Raw genomic sequence first — 26980 nt, forward strand, 5'->3', positions numbered from 1 at the left:
ACTCACAAAGTTAGTCTAAATTATGCAGAAAGACATGTTTTTAATGAAGAAATGTACATGTACATATAAATGAATAATGAAGTTTCTTTCACTTAACTTGTAAACTTTCTTAAACTTTTAAATTTACATATGTTCAACTTCTCTGCCACCCAATCCTGTAGGACAGAGGTCCCCAACCCTTTTTGCACCAGGGACCGGCTTTAAGCGATCAAGAGAGGAATGGGTGAATGAATGGACGGAGGGTGGGAAGGAAGGAAGGAAAGAGGGAAGGGACAGGAACAGAGGAAGGAAGGAAGGAAACTTATGAAAGGGGAGAGTAAGAGAGGAATGAGGGAAGGGAGGGAGGGAAGAAGGTGGGAAGGAGAAAGAAAAGAAGAAATAGAGGAAGAGAAGGTAAAAGAGAGAAAGAAAAAGAGCAAGAAAGAAAGCTGCAAGCACCCCCCCCCGAGCCCCCCAGGCCGGCTGCAACCTTTTAAAACACGCGCGCCGCTTCGCAGCTGTCTCCTGAAGCCGAACGCGGAAGTTAGCGTTTGGCTTCAGGAGACAGCTCCTTGGCGCTTGTATCTCGAATTTGGGCTTGTAAGTAGAACAAAAATATCTCTCCCCTCCCAGCTCTTATCTCGAGTTGCTCTTAAGTAGAGCAGCTCTTATGTCGGGGTTCCACTGTATTGTGTTGGCAGTAGTGATGGGTGAACCCAACGGTATTCGGGTTCGGCAAGTTCGGACGAACTTTACGCAAAATTCAGCTGAACCCGAACCGAACCCGAACCAAAACGGGGAATCCCTCCCATGAAGAGATTCCAGGGGCGGAGCTTTGATGTCACCAGCAGGTTGCTAAGCATGCCAAGGTGATCACTTCCTGGATTCCATGGAATCCAGGAAGTGATCACCTTGGCATCCTTAGCAACCTGCCGGTGACGTCAAAGCTCCGAACGCTGAACACGACCCCGAACTTTGTCTGAAATTTGAAAAAATTTCGGGTTCGTGTCGGCATACCGAATACTGCAAAATTCAGTACGAACCCGAATTGTGCGGGTTCAGTTCGCCCATCACTAGTTGGCAGTTCTGTGTTAGCAAAAACTTCAGAAGAGAAATATTTAGGGGTAGCGATTTCTGAAAGTCTCAAAATGGGTGAGCAGTGTGGTCGGGCGGTAGGAAAAGCAAGTAGGATTCTTGGTTGCATAGCTAGAGGTACAACAAGCAGGAAGAGGGAGATTGTGATCCCGCTATATAGAGCGCTGGTGAGACCACATTTGGAATACTGTGTTCAGTTCTGGAGACCTCACCTACAAAAAGATATTGACAAAATTGAACGGGTCCAAAGCCGGGCTACAAGAATGGTGGAAGGTCTTAAGCATAAAACGTATCAGGAAAGACTTAATGAACTCAATCTGCATAGTCTGGAGGACAGAAGGAAAAGGGGGGACATGATCGAAACATTTAAATATGTCAAAGGGTTAAATAGGGTTCAGGAGGGAAGTGTTTTTAATAGGAAAGTGAACCCAAGAACAAGGGGACACAATCTGAAGTTAGTTAGGGGAAAGATCAAAAGCGACATGAGAAAATATTATTTTACTGAAAGAGTAGTAGATCCTTGGAAAAAACTTCCAGCAGACGTGGTTGGTAAATCCACAGGAACTGAATTTAAACATGCCTGGGATAAACATAGATCCATTGTAAGATAAAATACAGAAAATAGTATGGATCATGAGAACTTTTTCTGCCATCAGTCTTCTATGTTTCTATGTTTCTAAGCTTGTTTTCAGCCTATTTGTCCTTGTTTTTATTGTCCTGAGCCATTTTCTGCCTCCGGAGGGCCTCCAGGGAGTGGGAAGACCATTTTTCGCCCTCCCCAGGCTCCTAGAAAGGCCCTGAAGCCTGGGGAGAATGAAAAACAGGACTGCCATCATGTGCTAGGGAGCAGAGGGGTCACACATGCATGCGCGGGGCAGCTGCATGGAATTATGGGTGTGCCCCCCCCCCCTTTTGGCACGTGAACCAAAAAAGGTTCGCGGTCACTGACCTAAAGTGCGTTTTGTTGTTCAGTGTTGTTGGGTTTTTTGTTGAGTGACTGATAAATTAACTTTGGGATCGTGGAACAAATTCACCTACAGCTGAATTTTTCATTAGTACTCAACAAAAATATTTCATACATAGGCAGGGTATACCAAAAGTCGGGCCGCGTAGACAATTTATTATATAAATTGCATTAAATGTACGAATCGGTTGTCCTCTTCTCCTAATTACTTTCTTCCTTGTTTGATGCATTTCCTTTCAACATTTCTAAGTATGATAATATTTTCTCTAAAAGAAAAACTTACTGTCATCGGTTTAACAAGCCTTTGGGTGCACCCTGTACCTGTCTTTATGTGTGTGTGTGTGTCGTTTGTTCGTACAACACACGCACACAGCGAGATGTCTACCAAAAAGCAGGCCCCTTAGGCTAATTGCAATGGGATAAATAAACAGATGACAAAAGAGATGTTTTTCTTCAGAGAAAGGAGAACATTTTTAACATAACCTCCGTGCTTGTAAAAATATTCCCTTTTTCTGATTATTTTTCCCAACTGCCATATTTTTACTTCTATTGGAAAGGATCTAGAGAGAGCAACTTCAAAAATCCACAATAGCGTGTGTGTACAATCCTGAAAACAGTGGTATTTTCAACCTGTTTGGATTTGGGGGGACATCAGAGATTTTTAAGCCATTCTGCAGATTTTCCACACACACACCAAATTTTGGGGGTCAATTTCCCTATAGTACCTGTCTCAGAGTGATTCCTACTATAGGGGTCTTTGGGGAGCAGAAAGAATTAAGAGTGGAAGAGGAGAAAGGATTTAGAGTATACAAAGAGCACAGAAGGAACAAACAAACAAAAGTAACTCCTCCCTCCCTTCCTTCCTTCCTTCTTTCCTTCTTTTTCCTTCCTTCCCTTCCCCTTCTTCCTTCCTTCCTTCCTTCTTTCTCCTCCTTCCTTCCTTCCCTCCATCCCTTCTTTCTTCCCCCTTCCTTCCTTCTTTTCTTCCCTTTCCTTCCCTTTCCTTCCTTCCCTCCATTCTCCTCCTTCCCTCCCTCCCTTCTTTCTTTCCTTCCTTCCCTTTCCTTCCCTCCTTCCTTCCCACCCTCCCTTTTCCTTCCTTCCTTCCTTCCTTCTTCCTTCTTTCCTTTCTTCTCCATCTTCTCTCCCTCCCTCCCTCCCTTCCCTTCTTTCCTCCCACCCTTCCTTCTTTCCTTCTTTTTTCTTCCTTCCTTCCAACTCTCCCTTTTCCTTCCTTCCTTCCCTTCTTCACTCCCTCCCTCCACCCTTCTTTCTTTCCTTTCTTCCCTTTTATTTATTAATTTATTTATTTGTCAAACAGGTATAGTATTATAGTATATATTAACATAACGTAACATAACATAAGTAGAACGTAGTAATAGAAAAGATAATGAGACAATAGGACAGGGACATTAGGCACAAAAGTGCACTTATGCACGCCCTTTTCCTTCCTTCCTTCCTTCCTGCCTTCCTTCCCTCCCTCCCTCCCTCCCTCCTTCCTTCCTTCCTTCCTTCCTTTTATTATTATTATTTATTAGATTTGTATGCCGCCCCTCTCCGTAGACTCGGGGAGGCTCACAACAGTGATAAAAACAATACATAATGACAAATCTAATAATTAGAATCTAAAATAACAATAGTACATTTAAAAAGTCTAAAAAGCAAGGAACCCCAATATATAAAAAAACATACATAGTCATATAATGCACAAAAACTACATAGGCAGGGGGAGATGTGTCAGTTCCCCCACGCTTGATGACAGAGGTGGGTTTTAAGGAGTTTATGAAAGGCAAGAAGGGTGGGGGCAGTTCTAATCTCTGGAGGCAGCTGATTCCAGAGGGTCGGAGCCACCACAGAGAAGGCTCTTCCCCTGGGTCCCTCCTTCCTTCCTGTTTCAAGCCAGTCATTCTTTCCCACTTTTCTATTACTGACTGTCTCTCTCTGTCTCTCAGTGCTGTTACATCTTTAAATGGCTCCACGCTAGGGTCCAAGTCTACAAAGGGCAACCCCAGCCCACTGAGATGGAGAGCCATTCCCCACCCAAACCATCCTCACCCTCGCTTAGAATTGCCCAACGTGTCTTCCAAAGGCTTTCGTGGCCGCCCACTCAAGATCATTACTCGGACTTTTCACAAGAAGTATTCCCCGGGGTCTCCAAGGTGGTACGTTCAGTTCAACCCCGTTGCTAATAATACAGGAGTGAATGTCTTTCTGTTTTTTCTGGGTGGAAGGAACGAGAGCCCTGAAGCGAGTGAGTCATCCCACGAAGCAGGTTCAGCGTGTGACTGTTAGCTACAATTAACCCCAGGATGTTTCAGAGCAGCGGCAAGAGAGGAAAAGAGAAACGGTAAAAAAGAGCAAACCCAGCTTAGAAACATAGAAACATAGAAGTCTGACGGCAGAAAAAGACCTCATGGTCCATCTAGTCTGCCCTTATACTATTTCCTGTATTTTATCATAGGATGTGTTCTGTCTGGGTCCCCCCAGACGCCAACACCAACCAAAAAGAGTATCCAGACACACTGGTAAAAAGCAAAGGCAATTTATATACTGGAAAGCAAACACAGGTAACAAAAACTGTTCTTACAGACAGGAACACGATGAAGCTTCACAGAGGTTTCACGAAGGCCAGGCAATAAAACAGGATTCTTGCTGGCAAAAACAACACTGGAGATAATAAAACCCACGCCTCCCCCAAGTCTTTCAGCCTTCTAGGCCACAAGCCAAGATCAGAGACGCCAAGAATCGAAGCAAGGTCACAGGACTCCCAGTTGATAACTCTCCACAAGACTGTAAGGGCGGGCCTGCCTTTTCAACACTGCTGAGGAGAACCACACTCAAACCCAGCTGTTGCCAATTCAGGGATGGAAATATCTTGCTAATTGGCCCCTTCTTTGAGCTGCACGTCTCTGCCTCATGTCTATTATAGCCTGTGCGTCTTCATCCAATGAATCCAGGCTACTAGCTGGGGAGAGGGCTCCCCCGGGGGTCTCAGGCTGCTCTCCCTCCTCCTCTTCCTGACGTTCCTCTCCCCCATCTGCCTGGTCCTCCCCCTCCTGTTCACTGTCCTCCTCCTCTGGGCATGGATCCGGCAGAGCTCCAGCCGGTCCCTGAGGAGCCTCAGGCTGAATCACAACAGGATGGATCTATGTTTATCCCAGGCATGTTTAAATTCAGTTACTGTGGATTTACCAACCACGTCTGCTGGAAGTTTGTTCCAAGGATCTACCACTCTTTCAGTAAAATAATATTTTCTCATGTTGCTTTTGATCTTTCCCCTAACTAACTTCAGATTGTGTCCCCTTGTTCTTGGGTTCACTTTCCTATTAAAAACACTTCCCTCCTGAACCTTATTTAACCCTTTGACATATTTAAATGTTTCGATCATGTCCCCCCTTTCCCTTCTGTCCTCCAGACTCTACAGATGGAGTTCATGAAGTCTTTCCTGATACGTTTTATGCTTAAGACCTTCCACCATTCTTGTAGCCCGTCTTTGGACCCGTTCAATTTTGTCAATCTCTTTTTGTAGGTGAGGTCTCCAGAACTGAACACAGGATTCCAAATGTGGTCTCACCAGCGCTCTATATAAAAGCTTTGCTTTCCATGATCCCGAGGAGGTGGAGATGGCCATCGTTTAATGAATTCTTCTATCAAGGCCAAACGGCTTTGCAGACTTGACAAATAAGCTACATAAACGCATTTCATTTCTATGCAGAAATGGGGGAATTCAGCACGAAACAAACTCTTGAAGTAAACAATATGCAGAAAATTTGTCGAGATCGGAGCCTGCCTGATGCAATGTTCCAAATTGCAGAAAGGGAGGAGAATTGTAAAACTGCCTAGTCCCGGTGAATATGCAAATTGTAATGTACTCTGATTGGCTGACAAAAGTATATAAGGCACCTTTGCATAGGTGTGGCTCGTGGCTTGGCTTGAAGGTATTGGGGCTTAGTATGTGTTCTGTCGAGCTCTCTGGTAGAATCCTCCCACAAATGCACAGATACAATTTCAGACACACACACGTTTGAAAATTCAAAACAATGTTCTTTATACCGAAAATGCAAATAAGCAGAGCACTCTTTTGGTATAGCAAAGAGCACTCGTCTCCAAACAAACTGGTAATTTGTACAAGTCCCTTATCAGTTCTGTGATACTTAGCTTGCAGCTGTGAGGTAATTCACAGTCCTTCTTCTTTCACAAAGTGAAACACACTTTGCTCTGAGTTAGTTTCAAAGCGGGGGGAAATCAGCACACAAAGATCAAAGTCAGCAAAGCAGTCATGAAACACAACGATCAGATAATCCTCCACAATGGCCAAACCCACAGGCGGCTATTTATAGCAGCCTCACTAATTATCACAGCCCCTCCCAACCACAGGTGGCCTCATTTTCTTTGATAATAATCTCTCAGTTGTTGCTGCCTATGCATAGCTCTCCGCATGCGTGGCTGTATCATTAACTCTTGTTCTGAATCCAAAGAGGAGCTAGATAATTGATCTCCTTCTGAGCTGTCTGCCCCACTCTCCTCCTCCCTGTCACTCATGTCTTCTTGGTCAGAGGAGCCTTCATCAGCAGATTCCATCGGGGGTAAAACAGGCCTGCGGCATATGGATGTCTCCCCCACATCCACAGTCCTTGGGCAGGAGCTGGGCCAGAGCTAACCACAACAGTATGGTTTAGAGTGGCTTGTGAATTAGAGTGGTTTGTAGTGGCTGAAGACTTGTAGCTGAATATTGTAACTGAGAATAGTATATAGAGAATTGTGAGTACTTTACATAGTAACTACTAGAGCAGTGATGGCGAACCTATGGTACAGGTGCCATAGGTGGCACGCGGAGCCATATCTGCTGGCACATGAACCATTGCCCTAGCTCAGCTCCAACATGCATGTGTGTGCTGGCTAGCTGATTTTGGCCTCTCACAGAGGCTCTGGGAGGGCATTTTTGGCTCCCAGAGAGCCTCCGGGGGGATGGGGGATGTGTTTTTACCCTCCCTCAGCTCCAGGGAAGTGTTTGGAGCCTGGGGAGTGTGAAACACGAGCCTATTGGGCCCGCCAGAAGTTGGGAAACAGCCGTTTTCACACAGCCCTACATGGCATTGGACCAGAGTACCTCCGGAACTGCCTGTTACCGCATGAATCCCAGCGACTGATAAGGTCCCACAGAGTTGGCCTTCTCCGGGTCCTGTTGAGTAAACAATGTCATTTGGCGTGCCCCAGGGGAAGAGCCTTCTCTGTGGCGGCCCCAGCCCTCTGGAATCAACTCCCCCCGGATATTAGAACTGCCCCCATCCTCCCTGTCTTTCGTAAACTACTCAAGACTCACTTATACTGCCGGGCATGGGGGAGTTGAGACACCTTTCCCCCAGGCTCTTTTATATTTTGTTTTATGTCTGGTATGAATGTGTTGTTTGGGTTTTTTTAAAATATGATAGGGTTTTATATGTTTTTAATACTAGATTTGTTCTACTATAATATTGTTTTTATTATTGTTGTGAGCTGCCCCGAGTCTTTGGAGAGGGGCGGCATACAAATCTAATAAATTATTATTATTATTATTATTATTATTATTATTATTATTATTCCCAACCATTGAATTATGAGTGTGGGGACTCACACATGTGCAACAGCATGCCCACACACTCTTTCAGCACTCAAGGAAAAAAAGGTTCACTATCACTGTACTAGACAGATAGCTACAGTGTAAATAGTATAGGTTTGCTATGAAAGAAGAAAATAATTTCCTAAGAAACTCTTCAATTATCTTCAAGATAAAGGTTCCTGATATCCTGGTCTGAGGCAGGCTGGTTAGCTGCTTTGGCTATCTGGGTGGGCTAGCTTCTGCAAAACGTTACTCCAACAAAATTCTGGAGAACTGGTAACAGAAATTTTGAGTAGTGCGGAGAACCGGTAAATACCACCTCTGACTGGCCCCGCCCCCATCTGTCCTCCGGCTCCCGAGTCCCAACTGATTTGGATAAAATTTTGCAGTATCCGTCCCCTGCCACGCTCACCAAGCCACGCCCACCGAACCGATAGTAAAAAAATTAAAATTAAATCCCACCACTTCTGCAAAGCTGATATTCCAGTTCTCCCCCTTTTATTTTCAGTATATCTGAGAGATCTATTTTGGGCTGCTTTCAGTCTCTATTTAGTAAATCCCATCTCCATCTAAGCTTTGGCTTCTAAACCATATCAACATTTATTCCGCATCCAAGATTCAGGGGATGATGCTTCCAAGACGAAGGGACTTGGAACTGGAATAATAAAAGAGGAAAGTTTGCAGAAAAGGCAGGAACGGCAGATAAGAAGCTGGGACAGGAAATTATAGTTATGAATCAGTATCTTGATGAATGAAAGCCTTATCCTTCAACCGCTTCCAAATCCAACGCCTTGTATAAAGTCAGTGTAACTTTTCCACAATGACAAAGAGAAGGAAGACAGACTGAGGGACAACTAGAGTGGTCTCAACTCCCAGAATTCCCCAGCCAGCTTTCAATTCTGGGAATTGAAATAATAATAATAATAATTATTATTATTATTATTATTATTATTATTATTATTATTATTATAACAACATTGTTTAGTCGACGGGACCTGGAGAAGGCCAACTCTGTGGGACCTTATCGGTCGCTGGGATTCGTGGGGTAGCAGGCGGTTCCGGAGGTAATCTGGTCCATTGCCATGTAGGGCTTTAAAGGTCATGAGCAACACTTTGAATTGTGACCGGAAACCGATCAGCAGCCAGTGCAGGTCACGGAGTGTTGAAGAAACGTGGGCGAATCTAGGAAGCCCCACGATGGCTCTCACGGCTGCGTTCTGCATGATCTGAAGTTTCCAAACACTTTTCAAAGGTAGCCCCATGTAGAGAGCGTTGCAGTAATCGAACCTCGAGTTGATGAGGGCATGAGTGACTGTGAGCAATGACTCCCTGTCCAAATAGGGCTGCAACTGGTGCACCAGGCGAACCTGGGCAAATGCCCTCCTCGCCACAGCCGAAAGATGATGTTCCAATGTCAGCTGTGGATCGAGGAGGACGCCCAAGTTGCGAACCCTCTCTGAGGGGGTCAGTAGTTCCCATCCCAGGGTAATGGACAGACAGATAGAATTGTCCTTGGGAGGCAAGACCCACAGCCACTCCGTCTTGTCTGGGTTGAGTTTGAGTTTGTTGACACCCATCCAGGCCCCAACAGCCTCCAGGCACCGGCACATCACTTCCACTGCTTCGTTGACTGGACATGGGGTGGAGATGTATAACTGGAAATTCTCCAGGCTTAAAAGTTACCAAAGTTGGAGACCCCTGAACTAGAGGACACACAAGTTTTCCAGATTTGGGTAGCTTTCAGGCCAACAGTGGGCTGTAATCCAACAGGTTCTGACAGGTTCTGGAGAACCGGTAGCAGAAATTTTAAGTAGTTCAGAAAACGGGTAGCGGAAACTTTAAGTAGTTTGGAGAACTGGCAAATACAACCTCTGGCTGGCCCCAGAATGGGGTGGGAATGGAGTTTGCAATATCCTTCCCTCAGGTGGTTAGCTCTGGCCCAGCTCCTGCCCCAAGGACTGTGGATGTGGGGGAGACATCCACATGCTGCAGGCCTGTTTTGCCCCCGGTGGAATCTGATGATGAAGGCTCCTCTGACCAAGAAGACATGAGTGACAGGGAGGAGGAGAGTGGGGCAGACAGCTCAGAAGGAGATCAATTATCTAGCTCCTCCTTGGATTCGGAACAAGAGTTAATGATATAGCCACGCATGCGGAGAGCGATGCATAGGCAGCAACAACTGAGAGATTATTATCAAAGAAAATGAGGCCACCTGTGGTTGGGTGGGGCTGGGGTAATTAGTGAGGCTGCTATAAATAGCAGCCTGTGGGTTTGGCCATTGTGGAGGATTATCTGATCGTTGTGTTTTGTGACTGCTTTACTGACATGTACAATTAGCACAGGGCCCCCCCCAAGGCTGCGTACTCTCACCACTTCTTTTCTCTCTATACACCAATGACTGCATCTCAAATGATCCATCTGTTAAACTACTGAAGTTTGCAGACGATACAACAGTGATTGGACTCATTCGAGACAATGATGAAACCGCCTACAGATGGGAGTTGAACAACTAGCCTCATGGTGCGACTGGAACAATTGAGAACTGAACACACTCAAAACCGTAGAAATGGTGATAGGCTTTAGGAGAAACCCTCCCATCCTGCCACCTCTCACAATATTAGACAACACAGTATCAACAGTAGAGGCCTTCAAATTTCTAGGTTCTATCATATCTCAAGACCTAAAATGGTCACCTAACATCAAAAATGTCATCAAAAAGGCACCACAAAGAATGTTCTTTCTGCGCCAACTCAGGAAGCTCAAACTGCCCAAGGAGCTGCTGATACAGTTCTACAGAGGAATCACTGTCATCTGCACCTCTATCACTGTCTGGTTTGGTGCTGCAACCCAACAAGACAGACACAGACTTCAGAGGAGAATCAGAACTGCAGAAAAAACAATGGCTGCCAACCTGCCTTCCATTGAGGACTTGTATACTGCACGAGTCAAAAAGAGGGTAGTGAAAATATTTACTGACCCCTCGCATACTGGACACAAACTGTTTCAACTCCTGCCCTCAAAACGTCGCTACAGAGCACTGCCCACCAAGAGAGCTAGACACAAGAACAGATTTTTCCCAAATGCCATCACTCTGCTAAACAAATAATTCCCTCAACACTATCAAACTATTTACTAAGTCTGATTACTACTACTTTTTTCTCATCATCCCTATCAGGCATTTCCTCCCACTTATGACTGTATGACTGTAACTTGTTGCTTGCATCCTTCAGATTCTTATTAATATTGATTGTTTCCTCATTGCTTATTTGACCCTATGACAATCATTAAGTGTTGTATCTGATGATTCTTGACAAATGTATCTTTTTCTTTTATGCACACTGAGAGCATCTGCACCAAAGACAAATTCTCTGTGTGTCCAATCACACTTGGCCAATAAATAATTCTATTCTATTTTATTCTTCCATCCTTCTAAGGTTGGTAAAATGAGGACCCAGATTGTTGGGGTCAAGAGACTGACTGCAAATTGCTTAGAGGGCTGCAAAGCACTGTAAAGCGGTATATAAGTACTATTGCTCTGCCTACCTTCCTCTCTCCCTCCCTCCCTTGTGGTTGGCCTGCAGTATTGCAGGCCAACTCTGCCACTGTCTAGAGTTCAATCCTGTCTGGCTCAAGGTTGAGGTCAGCCTTCCATCCTTCCGAGGTGGTTTGATTTATTGATTTGATTTATTGGATTTGTATGCCGCCCCTCTCCGGAGACTCGGGGCGGCTAACAACAATAATAAAACAGTATACAAAATAATCTAATAGTAAAAACGATTAAAAACCCATTATTATAAAAACCAATCATACATACAGACATACCATGCATAAAATTGTAAATGCCTAGGGGGAAAGAATATCTCAGTTCCCCCATGCCTGACAGCAGAGGTGGGTTTTAAGTAGCTTACGAAAGGCAAGGAGGGTGGGGGCAATTCTAATCTCTGGGGGGAGTTGGTTCCAGAGGACCGGGGCCGCCACAGAGAAGGCTCTTCCCCTTGGTCCCGCCAAGCGGCATTGTTTAATTGACGGGACCCGGAGGAGGCCAACTCTGTGGGACCTAACTGGTCGCTGGGATTCGTGCAGCAGAAGGCGGTCCCTGAGATAATCTGGTCCGGTGCCATGAAGGGCTTTATAGGTCATAACCAACACTTTGAATTGTGACCGGAAACTGATCGGCAACCAATGCAGACTGCGGAGTGTTGGTGTAACATGGGCATATTTGGGAAAGCCCATGATTGCTCTCGCAGATGCATAATGCACGATCTGAAGTTTCCAACACTTTTCAAAGGTAAAAGGTTAAAATGATGACCCAGATTGTTGGGGGCAATAGGCTGTCTATGTAAACCACTTAGAGGGGACTGTAAAGCATTGTGAAGAGGTATATAAGTCTAAGTGCTATTGCTACTTATGGTATTTTTCAATCCTTGTGCGTAGGAAGTGACTTACCAGTCTGTTCCTTCAGCTAAATATCTAGGTTGGGGCGTCACGGTGCGGGGAGTCTGCAGCTGATGGCCAAATTCAAAGCTTGGATGTAACCGATGAGGTTGGACAGACATGGGCTCCTGAGTCCGCCTGTAAGAGAGAGGGAGAAGGATGAGTAGACCCTGCTAGCTCACCGCATCTTCTCACCAGATCTAAATTCCACATCCTGTTTGGATCAGAGTAGAGAAAATTGCATGGAGGTGAGAGAAATCAATGTTGTTGGTCTGTCCATGGGGGTATAATAGAAGGTATGGTGACATTCTGGCCTATGTGACGTCATCCTCTCCCCTCCTCCACATCATGAGTCTCTGCAAGGGGAGTCAAAAGGGTAGGGGATATCAAATGCAACAGGATGTCATTCCACAAGTGACATCTTATGCTAATATTGCAAGTAGGATGGGAGGGGAAGGCAGGGTAGGGCAGGGCGGGGCGAGGAGAGGAGAGGAGAGGCAAGGAGAGGTGAGGAGAGGTGAGGAGAGGCGAGGAGAGGAGAGGAGAGGAGAGGCGATGAGAGGAGAGGGGAGGAAAGGAGAGGAGAGGCGAGGAGAGGAGAGGCGAGGAGAGGAGAGGAAAGGAGAGGAAAGGAAAGGTAGAATGGAACGGAATGGAATGGAAAAATGGAAGGGAAGGGAGTGGAAGAATGGAATGGAAAGTCCGGTCGACTAAACAATGTTGTTTGGCGGGCCCCAGGGGAAGAGCCTTCTCTGTGGCGGCCCCGGCCCTCTGGAATCAACTCCCCCCAGAGATTAGAACTGCCCCCACCTTCCTTGTCTTTTGTAAATTACTCAAGACCCACCTATATCGCCAGGCATGGGGGAACTGAGACACCTTCCCCAGGCTTTTATATTTTATGTTTGGTATGTATGTGTTGTTTGGTTTTAAATGATAGGGTTTTATATGTCTTTTTTCTCATTTAATATTAGATTTGTTCCACTATAACATTGTTTTTATTATTGTTGTGAGCCGCCCTGAGTCTTTGGAGAGGAGGGGCGGCATACAAATCTAATAAATTATTATTATTATTATTATTATTATTATTATTATTATTATTATTATTATTAAAGGAATGGAAAAGAAAGGAAAGGAAAGGAAAAATAGAATGGTGTGCTATGATGTGGTGTGATGTGGTGTGGAGTGGAGTGAGCGACTGAGAGAGAAGTACAGTAATACCTCGTCTTACGAACCTAATTGGTTCCCGAAGGAGGTTCGTAAGGCAAAAAGTTCGTAACACGAAACAATGTTTCCCATAGGAAAGCGATTAATGCGATTAATGCGTTCAAGGGGGAAAAAATAGCAAAATGGCCGAAACGTGGCCTCCAGGAAGGACGTCTTCGTGATGTCAAAGCTCCGCCCATGGAATTCCCTATTGGGATTCCCCACCTCCGTTTCAGCCTCCAGAACGGCCGAAAACGCCGCCGCCGATCATAAAAACGGCACTTCTCCGGGCGGCGCCACCCAGCTGTAACCTTCTGAAACAGCTGGGCGCTTCACGGCGGCCTCTGGAACCCGAACCCAAACTTTTGCCAAACTTCCAGGAGAATGCTGAAAAGCCCCCCAGAAGTTTCAAAAGGTGATAGGTGGGTGGCAGCACTTCTCGGCGGTCTCCCAAACCCGAACCCAAAAAGTTCGGCAAAGGTTAGGGTTCGGGTTCGGGAGAACGCCGAGAAGGCCCCCCGGCTGTTTCAAAAGGTGACAGCCGGGCGCCGGCGCCCAGCAGAGCGCCATTTTGCGATCTGCGGTGGGTTCGTAAGGCAAAAAAAGTTAGTAAGAAGAGGCAAAAAATTTCCGAACCCCGGGTTCGTATCATGAGGAGTTCGTATCACGAGGGGTTCATATAACGATGTACCACTGTACTTAAGAAGATAATGGATTGTACAGAAACGAATAGACTAACGATGAAAATCAAAGAAAAGGAGGACTCAGAGTTTTACAAAGTATAGGTGAAATTTTATGAATGGTTGGAAAAAGAATATAGATAGAGATTTAATTGCTTAATTTAAAATGAATGGGATGAAAGGAAATGAGAAAAATAATAATGTTTTGCCCATTTTTTCACAAAAATGGGGATGGGAAAAATGCTCTCATTCTTGTAAAAATTTGGCCATTTTGCACCCAGTTTTTCACAAAAATGGAGACATTTTTGCCTTCCCCTAGTCCTCAGGAGCTCTCTTCAGGCTCCCCAGACCCTTTGCCCACCCCATTTTTGTGAAAAAAGTGGCAAGAAATGGCCTGTTTTTCACAAAAACTGGGGCATTTTTGTCATCCTCCACCACCCAGGAGTTCTCGGTAGGCTTTCCAGACACTCTATCCCAAAATGGGATGCAGGGACGAGGCTTTGGGACAGCAAAAGAAAAAAGAAAAAAGGCTGCATTCAGTGTATAAGACACACTGACATCTCCACCCTCTTTTAGGGGAGGAAAGGTGTGTCTTATACTCTCCTATCTCTTCCAGGAGGTACAGGAAATCCTTGACTTTTGGCTACAATTCAGAATTCATAGAAACATAGAGGATTGACGGCAGAAAAAGACCTCATGGTCCATCTAGTCTGCCCTTATGCCAATTCCTGCATTTTATCTTAGGATGGATATATGTTTATCCCAGGCATGTTTAAATTCAGTTACTGTGGATGTACCAACCAGGTCTGCTGGAAGTTTGTTCCAAGCATCTATTACTCTTTCAATAAAATAATATTTTCTCACGCTGCTTCTGATCTTTCCCCCAACTCACCTCAGATTATGGCCTCTTGTTCTTGTGTTCACTTTCCTATTAAAAACACTTCCTTCCTGGACCTTATTTAACCCTTTAACATATTTAAATGTTTCGATCATGTCCCCCCTTTTCCTTCTGTCCCCCAGACTATACAGATTGAGTTCATGAAGTCTTTCCTGATACGTTTTATGCTTAAGACCTTCCACCATTCCTGTAGCCCGTCTTTTTTGTCAATTTTGTCCCTTCAATTTTGTCAATATCTTTTTGTAGGTGAGGTCTCCAGAACTGGACACAGTATTCCAAATGTGGTCTCACCAGCGCTCTATTCAGCGGGATCACAATAGAATAGAATAGAATAGAACAGAACAGAACAGAATAGAATTTTATGGGCCAAGTGTGATTGGACACACAAGGAATTTGTCTTGGTGCAGATGCTCTCAGCATACATAAAAGAAAAAGATACATTTGTCAAGAATCATGTGGTACAACACTTAATGATTGTCATAGGGGTCAAATAAGCAATGAAGAAACAATCAATATTAATAAAAATCTTAGGATACAAGCAACAAGTTACAGGCATACAGTCATACAGTCCTAAGTGGGAGGAAAAGGATGATAGGAATAATGAGAAAAACTAGTAGAAATAGAAATGCAGATTTAGTAGAAAGTTTGACAGTGTTGAGGGAATTATTTGTTTAGTAGAGTGATGGCTTTTGGGATAAAACTGTCTGTGTGTCTAGTTGTCTTGGTGTGCAGTGCTCTGTAGCAGGTAGGAGTTGAAACAGTTTATGCCCAGGATACGAGGGGTCAGTAAATATTTAAATCTCCCTCTTCCTGCTTGTTATACCCCTAGCTATGCAGCCAAGCATTTTACTTGCTTTCCCTGCCACTTTTATTTATTTTATTTTATTTATTAGATTTGTATGTCGCCCCTCTCCGTAGACATGCCTGTACTGTTCACCCATTTGGAGACTGTCAGAAATCACTACCCCATAATCCTTATCTTCTGAAACTCTGGGAGTTGAAGTTTGGCGTCCCCTGCACTAAGCAAACTTTTGTAAGTCGAGGGCTACCTATACTGGCAACTGTCCCCTGAGCCAAGATCCCAAGGTGGCCTCACCTGGGGTGGGATATGAACCTGCGGTGTTGAGCCTCGAGGAGTCGCTGTTGGAGAAGATATTGCTGGTGAAGGGCTTGAGGTAGGAACGGAGGTCCCGTCACATCCTGGAACGGCAGGGTAGGTAAAGTTGGCAGCGACGAATGAAGCGGGCTGTTGTGCTGGTGAGCGGCTGTGAGGTGAGGCTGGACGGCATGAGGCAGGGGGAAGTCTGCTGAGATCTGAGGCTGGGGGGCGAGGTGGAAGTGCCGGCAGGAGGTAGCATGAGGATGCTGAGACCTTTGAAAAGGAGCACCTGGAAAGAAAGCAAAGGAAGGAAGGTCAGGTATCAGGGGTGGGCAGCAGGCAGGACGGGGTGGAGCGCAGTTCCACCAGTAGAAATGAAGCTGCATGCCTGTTGTGGTTAGCTCTGGCCCAGCTCCTGCCCAAGGACTGTGGATGTGGGGGAGACATCCACATGCAGCACACCTGTTTTGCCCCCGGTGGAATCTGCTGATGAAGGCTCCTCTGACCAAGAAGACATGAGTGACAGGGAGGAGGAGAGTGGGGCAGACAGCTCAGAAGGAGATCAATTATCTAGCTCCTCCTTGGATTCGGAACAAGAGTTAATGATACAACCACGCATGAGGAGAGAGATGCATAGGCAACAACAACTGAGAGATTATTATCAAAGAAAATGAGGCCACCTGTGGTTGGGAGGGGCTGTGGTAATTAGTGAGGTTGCTATAAATAGCAGCCTGTGGGTTTGGCCATTGTGGAGGATTATCTGATCGTTGTGTTTCGTGACTGCTTTACTGACTGTGACTTTTTGTGTGCTGATTTTTCCCCGCTTTGAAACTAAACCAGAGCAAAGTGTGTTTCACTTTGTGAAAGAAGAAGGACTGTGAATTGCCTCACAGCTGCAAGCTAAGTATCACAGAACTGATAAGGGACTTTTACAAATTACCAGTTTGTTTGCAGACGAGTGCTCTTTGCTATCCCGAAAGAGGGCTTGGTTTAAGTGAATTTTCATCAAAAAGAACATTGTTTACCAACCACGTCTGCTGGAAGTTTGTTCCAAGGATCTACTACTCTTTCAGTGAAATAATATTTTCTCATGTTGCTTTTGATCTTTCCCTTTGTGAAGCCCTCACTCTGCCTGCAGCTGAGATGAAAAGGCACTGCACGGCAATAATAACCTTGTAACTCTCCCTTGGCTTTCCAATATTTTTAAATCCCTCCTCCCATCCTCCTCCTCCTCTTCGGAAAGCAGCAGGAAGACCAGCACCGGCAGGAGTTGTGGAGGGCCCTTTTCCTCCCACCTCTTTTCTCAACAGCTGACTGGCACCCGTTCGCCTAGCTACCTAGCCTGAGGCGGGGGGAGTGACCCAGGAAGGAGAGCACAGGAAATGCAAAGCAAATTCTGTTGCACAAATCCCAGCGACCTCCTCCGGGTCCCGTCAACAAAACAATGTTGTTTGGCGGGGCCCAGGGGAAAAGCCTTCTCTGTGGCAGCCCCGGCTCTCTGGAACCATTCCCCCCCGGAGATTAGAATTGCCCCCACCCTCCTTGCCTTTCATAAGCTCCTTAAAACCCACCTCTGCCATCAGGCATGGGGGAACTGAGATATTCTTTCCCCCTAGGCCTTTACAATTCATGTATGGTATGCTTGCATGTATGGATGTTTGGTTTTACAATATGGGTTTTTAGTTGTTTTAGTATTGGATTTACATGCTGTTTTTTGTTACTATTGTTAGCTGCCCCAAGTCTACGGAGAGGGGCGGCATACAAATCCAATAAATAAATCAATAAATAAATAAATAAATAAATGAATGAATGAATGAATGAATGAATGAATAAATAAATAAATAAACAAACAAACAAACAAACAAACAGTCACCCCAGCGAGTGACACTGATGAGGTTGTAAGTCAAGGACTTAACAGTTCACTTGAATGATGATGATTGTTCAAGCTACTCCCACCTGGTCACATGGCCAGCAAGCCACTCCTACCCAGTCACATGACCATCTAGCCACACCCACAGTGTGGCAGTAAGAAATTTGCGCGCCCATTACTGTTAGGTATCCACCAAAGGCCATGGAGGCCCACTCAGAAATATTGGTCACATGAGAGAGGACACGTCGAGAGAGAAGCGTGTCAGGATGGCTCTGTTATATATCACAACTGGAACTCTGAAATAACTCTTTATTGACTTAACAAGAAACTACAGTACAGGCACGAACTAGAACTGAACAGCAAGAAGGAACTGGAATAAAAAACGCCTCAGCCATGCCTGACAGCTCTTATTAATAGCTGTCAGGCGCAGCAGCCAATCCGGTCTCCAGAATCTCCCGCTCCCGGAACTGGCCAATCAGGAGTAACCCTGGCTGTTGCTAAGGATGCAAGAGGCTCCCACTAAGTATTTAAGAAAAGTAAAACTCAGAGTCCAATTTGAAGTTTAAAAGTGAACTTTACTAAATCAGAAGTGAATGCATCAGAAGCAAAGCAAAGTCGGACCAGAATATCTCCGGGACCGCCTTCTGCCGCACGAATCCCAGCGACCGGTTAGGTCCCACAGAGTTGGCCTTCTCCGGGTCCCGTCGACTAAACAATGTCGTTTGGCAGGACCCAGGTGAAGAGCCTTCTCTGTGGCGGCCCCGACCCTCTGGAACCAACTCCCCCTAGATATCACAGTTGCCCCCACCCTCCTTGCCTTTCGCAAGCTCCTTAAAACCCACCTCTGTCGTCAGGCATGGGGGAATTGAAATTTTCCCTTCCCCCTAGGCTTATAGAATTTATACATGGTATGCTTGTATGTATGATTGGTCTCTTAAATTGGGTTTTTTTAGATTATTTTTAATATTAGATTTGTTCACATTGTCTTTTTTATTGTTGTTAGCCGCCCCGAGTCTTCGGAGAGGGGCGGCATACAAATCTAATAAATACAAATATAAATACAAATACAAAGTCTGAGGAAAAAGGTGCGATAGTTGCCCATATCAAAGTATCCCACTCACCCCATTAGATCCATTAGAAAAAATTGAGATGCGTGCACAACTCCGTACCTCCAACATGAAGTGAAATCTTGCACGACTCACCGATTTTCACCAATTTTTCACTTTGGTGCATGATTGGAAACAAAAATATCGGCAAAAATCACTGAAATCACGTGAGATTTCACTTTGGGTGCATGCGCGGAAGAGAAATCTTGTGGCAGGGGCACATGTGTGAGCAGCGAGGGTGCGCACGCTCACACCAGCCCCGGGAAGCACCGAGGAGGCATATCTGTTTATCAGCCTCCTGTATCACAATGCGAGCATGTGAGTGAGTGAGCTAGAGCAGGAATGTGCGTGTGTTTGTGTGTGTTCTATGCGTGAGAGAAAGAGAGATAAAGAGGTTTTGCAGGGGACGTAAATAACAATAAAATTAGCACAAAGACTTGGTGCCTTGACTGTTAAGTTATTCTTTCAACCAATTTTAAATCAAAAGCAAGTTTTAATTGGTCTCTGTTTGCAAGCTACTCAGTGGATCTTGTGAGTGCAACTGAGCGTTGTTTCTGAGATCAGCGGAACTCTGCTTGTTAACACCTTGTTAACAAAAAGAGAAGAGGAGAGAAGAGAAGAGGAGAGAAGAGAAGAAAAGAGGAGAGGAGAGAAGAGGAGAGAAGAAAAGAGGAGAGAAGAGGAGAGGAGAGAAGAGGAGAGGAGAGGAGAGAAGAGGAGAGGAGAAAAGAGGAGAGGAGAGGAGAAAAGAGGAGAGGAGAGAAGAGAAGAGAGGAGGAGAGAAGAGAAGAGAGGAGGAGAGAAGAGAAGAGAGGAGGAGAGAAGAGGAGAGGAGAGGAGAAAAGAGGAGAGAAGAGGAGAGAAGAAAAGAGGAGAGGAGAGGAGAGGACAGAAGAGGAGAGGAGAAAAGAGAAGAGGAGAGAAGAGGAGAGAAGAAAAGAGGAGAGGAGAGAAGAAAAGAGGAGACAAGAGAAGAGGAGAGGAGAGGAATGGATAAAGTCGAGTAGAGTAGAGTAGAGTAGAACAAGAGTGGATAGAATAGAACGGAACAGAATAGAATAGAATAAGATTCTTTATTGGCCAAGCATGATTGGGCACTCAAGAAATTTGTCTCCGTTGCTTATTGTTTTGGGAACTACCCACCCACCAATCACAGGACTGTTAATTTTAAGGAAATGCATAATCTCACTTCCACTGAGATCCATGGGAAATGCCTTTTTCTTACTCTAGTTAGCTAAAAGAAAGGTAGACTGCCAATGTAGGCTTAACTAAGCCTTCATTAAGCCACCGGATTTGCAGAAAGCACAACACTCAGTGTTAAACTGGTTGTGGCTTTGTCCCTTACCACATTGTGAGTTTAAGGTCCCATTGCTGTGCTCACTTTCAATTAGTTCAGTAACCAAGAATTACATCACATAAATACAACAATCCGCTCTTTTTTTGGCTCAGTCTGTTTGTCTACAAAAAAAGAGGGTTCTCTATGCAACCCCCCCAATTCCTAATTCAGTTCAGTTAATCCTTGACTTGTGACCACAACTGAATATTTCAATTGCTAAAGAAGACAATCACATTTTATGATCTTTCTTGCTACACTTGTTACGCGAATCCCTGAATCCTACATGGCATTGGGCCAGAATACATCCGGAACCACCTTCTACCGCACGAATCCCAGCGGCCGATCAGGTCCCACAGAGTTGGCCTTCATCAGGTCCCGTTGACAAAACAATGTCATTTGGCGGGCCCCAGGGGAAGAGCCTTCTCTGTGGTGGCCCCGGCCCTCTGTAATCAACTCCCCCCAGAGATTACAAAGGCCCCCACCCTCCTTGTCTTTTGCAAATTACTCACCTTTGTCGCCAAGCATGGGGGAGTTAGGATATTCCTTTCCCTAGGCCATTACAAGTTATGTATGGTATGTTTGTGTGTACGTTTGGTTTTTATAATAAGGGTTTTTAGTTGTTTTATTAAATTGGATTGTTACATGTTGTTTTTTATCATTGTTGTTAGCCGCCCCGAGTCTGCGGAGAGGGGCGGCATAAAAATCCAATAAATAAAAATAATAAAAAAATAAAAACATGACAATTAGAATTGGAAAGAAGTGAGAAAAATTGCTTAGTTAGTCATTTATTAAATAAAAATTAGTTACTGAAGTTATATCTTTGCTCCCATTTAAACAGACTGAATAACTTGAAATCTGAAATGTGATTTAGGACATTTTATTATTTTTATGTAAGATATTCTACAAACATATGGTTCTCAATGAAGGTATACAGGTATGTACATACCTGCATGTGTTTTTATGTATGTGTTTCTAAGATGGAAATTTTTTAAAAAATAAATAAAAAGTATGTGGAGCTTCTCAGTCATCCATCTCATGGTTGACCTAAGAAGGCTTTTTTTTCCCCAAAAGGCAACTGGACTTCCTGTGTTTTGCATGAAGACGTTTCTCTTCTCATCCAAGAAGCTTCTTTGGTTCTGACCAAAGAAGGTCATTGGATGAGAAGCGAAAGGTCTTCGCGCAAAACAAAGGAAGTCCAGTTGCCTTTTGAAAAAAGCACCTTCAGGATCTTAAAAATATCTTTGATGGCATCACAACATTCCTATCCTATTGACAGCTTATCAGTAATAGTGATTCTAAAACATTTTAAATTAGTTAATTGGATTCGAGTATATTGTGTATTTTATATGTTGTGAGCCGCCTCGAGTCCTTGGAGAGGGGCAGCATAGAAATTCAACCAACCAACCAACCAATCAATCAATCATTAATCTGTCCAGAAAAGACTGGATGACCACCTCTCTGAAATTGTACGGGGCAGTGATGGCGAACCTTTTTTGGTCCATGTGCCAAAAGGTGTGTATGTGTGCGCGCTAGCATGCATGCACATGCCCACACCCCCTCCCTCCCCCCTCACATGCGCGCACACACACATGCTGCCCCCGCACATGCGCGCAGGCCTTTCAGGTGAAAAAAATGCTCAAACTGGCAAACAGGAAGTTTGAGAAAACGCACTTCCGGTTTGCCATTGTGCTGTTTTTTGCACTCTGGAGGGTTCAAGGAAGCTTCCTAAAGCTCCGGAGTGCAAAAAAACAGCATAACCGTCAAATCAGAAGTTTGGAAAACGCACTTCCAGTTTGCCCATTGTTGTGGTTAGCTCTGGCCCAGCTCCTGCCCCAAGGACTGTGGATGTGGGGGAGACATCCACATGCTGCAGGCCTGTTTTGCCCCCGGTGGAATCTGCTGATGAAGGCTCCTCTGACCAAGAAGACATGAGTGACAGGGAGGAGGAGAGTGTGGCAGACAGCTCAGAAGGAGATCAATTATCTAGCTCCACAGCCACGCATGCGGAGAGCGATGCAAAAGCAACAACAACTGAGAGATTATTATCAAAAAAAATGAGGCCACCTGTGGTTGGGTGGGGCTGTGGTGATTACTGAGGCTGCTATAAATAGCAGCCTGTGGGTTTGGCCAGTGTGGAGGATTATCTGATCGTTGTGTTTCGTGACTGTTTTACTGACTTTGACCTTTTGTGTGCTGATTTTCCCCCGCTTGGAAACTAAACCAGAGCAAAGTGTGTTTCACTTTGTGAAAGAAGAAGGACTGTGAATTACTTCACAGCTGCAAGCTAAGTATCACAGAACTGATAAGGGACTTGTACCAATTACCAGTTTGTTTGGAGACGAGTGCTCTTTGCTATACCAAAAGAGGGCTTAGGTTAAGTGAATTTTCATTATAAAGAACATTGTTTTGAATTTTCAAACGTGTGCGTGTCTGAAATTTGTACCTGTGAATTTTTGGGAGGAGTCTACCAGAGAGCCCGACAGAACACCCATTGTGCTGTTTTTTGCACTCCTGGGCTTCAGAAAGCTTCGCTGAACCCTCCAGAGTGCAAAAAAACCTAGCACAACGGCAAACCGGAATTGTGTTTTTCCGAACTTCCAGTTTGTCCCTTGGGGGATTTTTTTTGTGCCTTCGGGGCTTCAGGGAAGCTTCCTTGAAGCATCCAGTGGACGAAATGGCCTTTTCCAAGGCCAGCACATGCTGGAGCTGAAACATAAGGTAATGAATGTTCCTCTTTAGGGAGGACACTCCTTCTTTTGTAGGTTCTGTTCTTCCTCAAAAAGTGTCCTACTACCTGTCCTCCTTTTGGATATTTTCAAACTAATCTGTTAATCTCTGTATTCAGAGATGCCGCACCAAACTGTTACGCATGATGTGAGGGTACAATTCGGAAAGACGTTAATATGCCGGAAGAAAAACCCCTCCGGAAACAGGTAACTGTGAGAACAGGTTTATTGAAATCGGTCGGCAGAACTCAGCCGCAACTAACTTGACAGCTATTTATACAGGAACTTTGCTGACAGAACCACCAATCATGTAACGGTATTATGCCCGCCCAAACAGGGCTTCCTAACAACAGCCAATGGCTGCAGGGAAGGTTTTAACCAATCGGATCTGCCACGGAGACATAACAGACGTGATTATGAAACGCATGCACAGGACACAAGAGAACTTCGCATGTCTCACATGTCTCCCACCATTGCCTCTATATTATACTTTGTGTTTACTTCTAACGGAAATATGAAATTATCTCTTTTTCAGTGAATATTATACTCAGGTAAGTACAACTCACATTTTATTAAATCATTAATTCAATTTTATACAACCCTGTTTTCAAAACAAGTGTAGAATAATTTAAATACATTGGTACCTCTACCAAAGAACACCTCTATTTACGAACTTTTCTATATAAGAACCGGGTGTTCAAGATTTTTTTGCCTCTTTTCAAGAACCCTTTTCTACTTACAAACCGGAGTCTCTGAAACTGTAACCGGAAAAGGCAGGGAGAAGCCTGTGTGGAGCCTCTAAGGAATCTCCTGGGAGGAAACAGGACCGGAAAAGGTGGGGAGAAGCCTCCATGGGGCCTCTCTAGGAATCTTTTGGGAGGAAAGAAGGCCAGAAAAGGCAGCAAGAAGCCTCCATGGGGCCTCTATAGGAATCTCTTGGGAGGAAACAGGGCCTCCACCCTCCCTGTGGTTTCCCCAACCCACGCATTATTTGCTTTTACATTGATTCCTATGGGAAAAATTGCTTCTTCTTACAAACATTTCTACCTAAGAACCTGGTCACAGAACGAATTAAGTTCGTAAGTAGAGGTACCACTGTATAGATTTAGTAAAGTTTTATTGCTTTTGTTATTAATGTTTTAGCTTTAATTATTAATTTTATTTATTCACAGTAACATCAATGTTTCATTTATTTACGTTGTACTTTTTTCTTTTTCCTCCTTTTCATTGTAAAAAAAATTGGTCACCCTATGAAACATTTATTCATTCATTCATTCATTCATTCATTCATTTATTTATTTATTTTATTTTTATGCCACCCTTTTCCTTAGACTCAGGGCGGCTTACAACACGTTAGCAATAGCACTTTTTAACAGAGCCAGCATATTGCCCCCACAATCCGGGTCCTCATTTTACCCACCTCAGAAGGATGGAAGGCTGAGTCAACCTTGAGCCGGTGATGAGATTTGAACTGCTGACCTGCAGATCTACAGTCAGCTTCAGTGGCCTCATGGTCCCTCTGAGATGGCTCCGCATGGTACCTGTGGCATGCATAGGTTTGCCGTCACGGGTATAGAGTCTCCTGTTTGAGCAGGGGGTTGGACTAGAGCAGGGGTCCCCAACCACCGGGCCACGGACCAGTACCGGGCCGCGGGGCATGTTGCACCGGTCCGTGGAGTCAGCAGCTGCCGGCCCTCATGCCGCCACCCCCTCCCTCCAGTGCTTCGCCTCCCGCCGGGCAAGAGGCCTCGGGAGGCAGGTTCTGCCGGCCACAGGACGATGGACGGGACAGAGGGGCGGGAAGGACCGAGAGGCTCAAGCCTCTTTTGGCTTCTGCCACGGGGCACTTTTGCGTTTTTGGCTGGGGGGAGGCAGGAGGGCCAGCCTGACCCCCGCTCTCCAGCGCTTAGCTCCCGCTGGGCAAGAGGGCTTGGGAGGCAGGTTCTGCCGGCCACAGGACGATGGCGGGAAAGAGGGGCGGGGAGGACCAGCACCCCCATGCTTAATCCCGCCCCCAACCACGCCCCTTTCCGCCCCCACTGGGCCATAGAAAAATTGTCTTGCTGAAACTGGTCCCTGGTGGAAAAAACGTTGGGGACCACTGGACTAGAGGACCTCCAACATCCCTTCCAGCTCTATGGTGAATGATCGGAATCTACCAGTTGTTGATGGTTCAAGAGAGCCCTGGTTGCTATCCTGAACCAGGAGAACCCAGACAGGAAGAAGGATTTACAATGCAGTGGATGTACAAACAATCCAATTATCTGTCTTGTCTTAATCTTTGGCAATTTTACAAGGTTTGTGTAAACTGAGAAGAATTCCTCCATGAATGCCAGGCAATAGGTCATTAACCAAGTCCTGGATTAGTAATTTATGATATTAACCTTGTAGGTAGATAGATAGATAGGTCTACTGGGCTCAGGGCCAATACATGCTCACATTTTGAAATAAGTGTGCCTCTATAAAATAAAATAACAGTAACAACAACCACAAGAGACAAAAACATACCAAATGTAGCAGAAAATAATATAGAGGGTGGAAATGATGGTGTATCTTATACACCAAAACCAGGCATTTTTGGCCTACCGAAACCCCACCCCCATGCCCTGTTTTTGCAAAAAAAAACCATGTGGAGTTAGATAGAGCAGGAATGTGTGTGTGCTTGTGTGTTTGCTAGGTGAAACATTTGCAAAAAAATGGGCCCGTTTTCTGCAAAAAATGGGGAGCGCAGATGGTTTGGGACAGGGGTAGGCAAAGTGGGCTCTTCTATGACTTGTGGACTTCAACTCCCAGAATTCCTGAGCAATCATGCTAGCTCAGGAATTCTGGGAGGTGAAGTCCACATGTAATAGAAGAGCCAACTTAGCCTACCCCTGGTTTTGGAGACCTGCAGTGTGCCTCTGGGGGCTGGGGGAAGGCAAAAGCATTCCCGTTGTTGCAAAATATAAAATGGGCAAAAAGCTGGCCATTTTTCACAAAAATGGGGGTGTTTTTGCCTTCTCCTAGCCCCCAAGAGCTCTTTGCAGGTCTACCAACCCCTCTGCCAACCCATTTTTTTTACAAAAAACGGGCCCATTTTTTGCAATGTTGAAATAAAGTTGTGGGTGCTCTCACAAAATGGCCGGCATGGGAGATGCTTGCCGGTTCCCACCCAAAAATTTGGGGCTCAGTCAAGATCGAGAACTACAGTGGTACCTCCATTCCATATATTTTGTTCTGTTCTGTTATATTCCATTCCATATACAGAGGCACCTCTACCTAAGAACGCCTCTACTTACAAACTTTTCTAGATAAGAACCGGGTGTTTGAAGATTTTTTTGCCTCTTCTCAAGAACCATTTTCTACTTACAAACCCGAGTTTCTGAAACTGTAACCGGAAAAGGTAGGGAGAAGCCTCCGTGGGGCCTCTCTAGGAATCTCCTGGGAGGAAACAGAGCCGGAAAAGATGGGGAGAAGTCTCCATGGGACATCTCTAGGAATCTCCTGGGAGGAAACAGAGCCGGAAATGGTGGGGAGAAGTCTGCGTGGGACATCTCTAAGAATCTCCTGGGAGGAAACAGAGCCGGAAAAGGCAGGGAGAAGCCTCTGTGGGGCCTCTCTAGGAATCTCCTGGGAGGAAACAGGGCCAGAAAAGGTGGGGAGAAGTCTCCGTGGGACATCTCTAGGAATCTCCTGGGAGAAAACAGGGCCAGAAAAGGTGGGGAGAAGCCTCTGTGGGGCATCTCTAGGAATCTCCAGGGAGGAAACAGGGCCGGAAAAGGTGGGGAGAAGCCTCCGTGGGGCCTCTCTAGGAATCTCCTGGGAGGAAACAGGGCCTCTACCCTCCCTGTGGTTTCCCCAATCGCACACATTATTTGCTTTTACATTGATTCCTATGGGAAAAATTGCTTCTTCTTACAAACTTTTCTACTTAAGAAACTGGTCACAGAACGAATTAAGTTCGTAAGTAGAGGTACCGCTGTATTCTGTTTCATCCTGTCCCATTCCATTC

The 26980-nt window shown here is 45.2% G+C and overlaps 1 protein-coding gene across 1 annotated transcript in view; it reads right to left on the reverse strand.

Moving 5' to 3' along the window:
• ARK2C (arkadia (RNF111) C-terminal like ring finger ubiquitin ligase 2C) overlaps window positions 1-26980 on the reverse strand; it is a 187925-nt gene that overhangs the window by 35503 nt on the left and 125442 nt on the right. Inside the window, exons 2-3 of the mRNA XM_070736424.1 lie at window positions 15949-16240; window positions 12084-12209 (exon numbers count right to left, since the gene is read on the reverse strand). Coding sequence (XP_070592525.1) covers window positions 12084-12209; window positions 15949-16240 — 418 coding nt within the window. The remainder of the gene's footprint in view (window positions 1-12083; window positions 12210-15948; window positions 16241-26980) is intronic.

Source organism: Erythrolamprus reginae, chromosome 2 (genome assembly GCF_031021105.1).
Source record: "Erythrolamprus reginae isolate rEryReg1 chromosome 2, rEryReg1.hap1, whole genome shotgun sequence".
Lineage (NCBI taxonomy): Eukaryota > Metazoa > Chordata > Lepidosauria > Squamata > Dipsadidae > Erythrolamprus > Erythrolamprus reginae.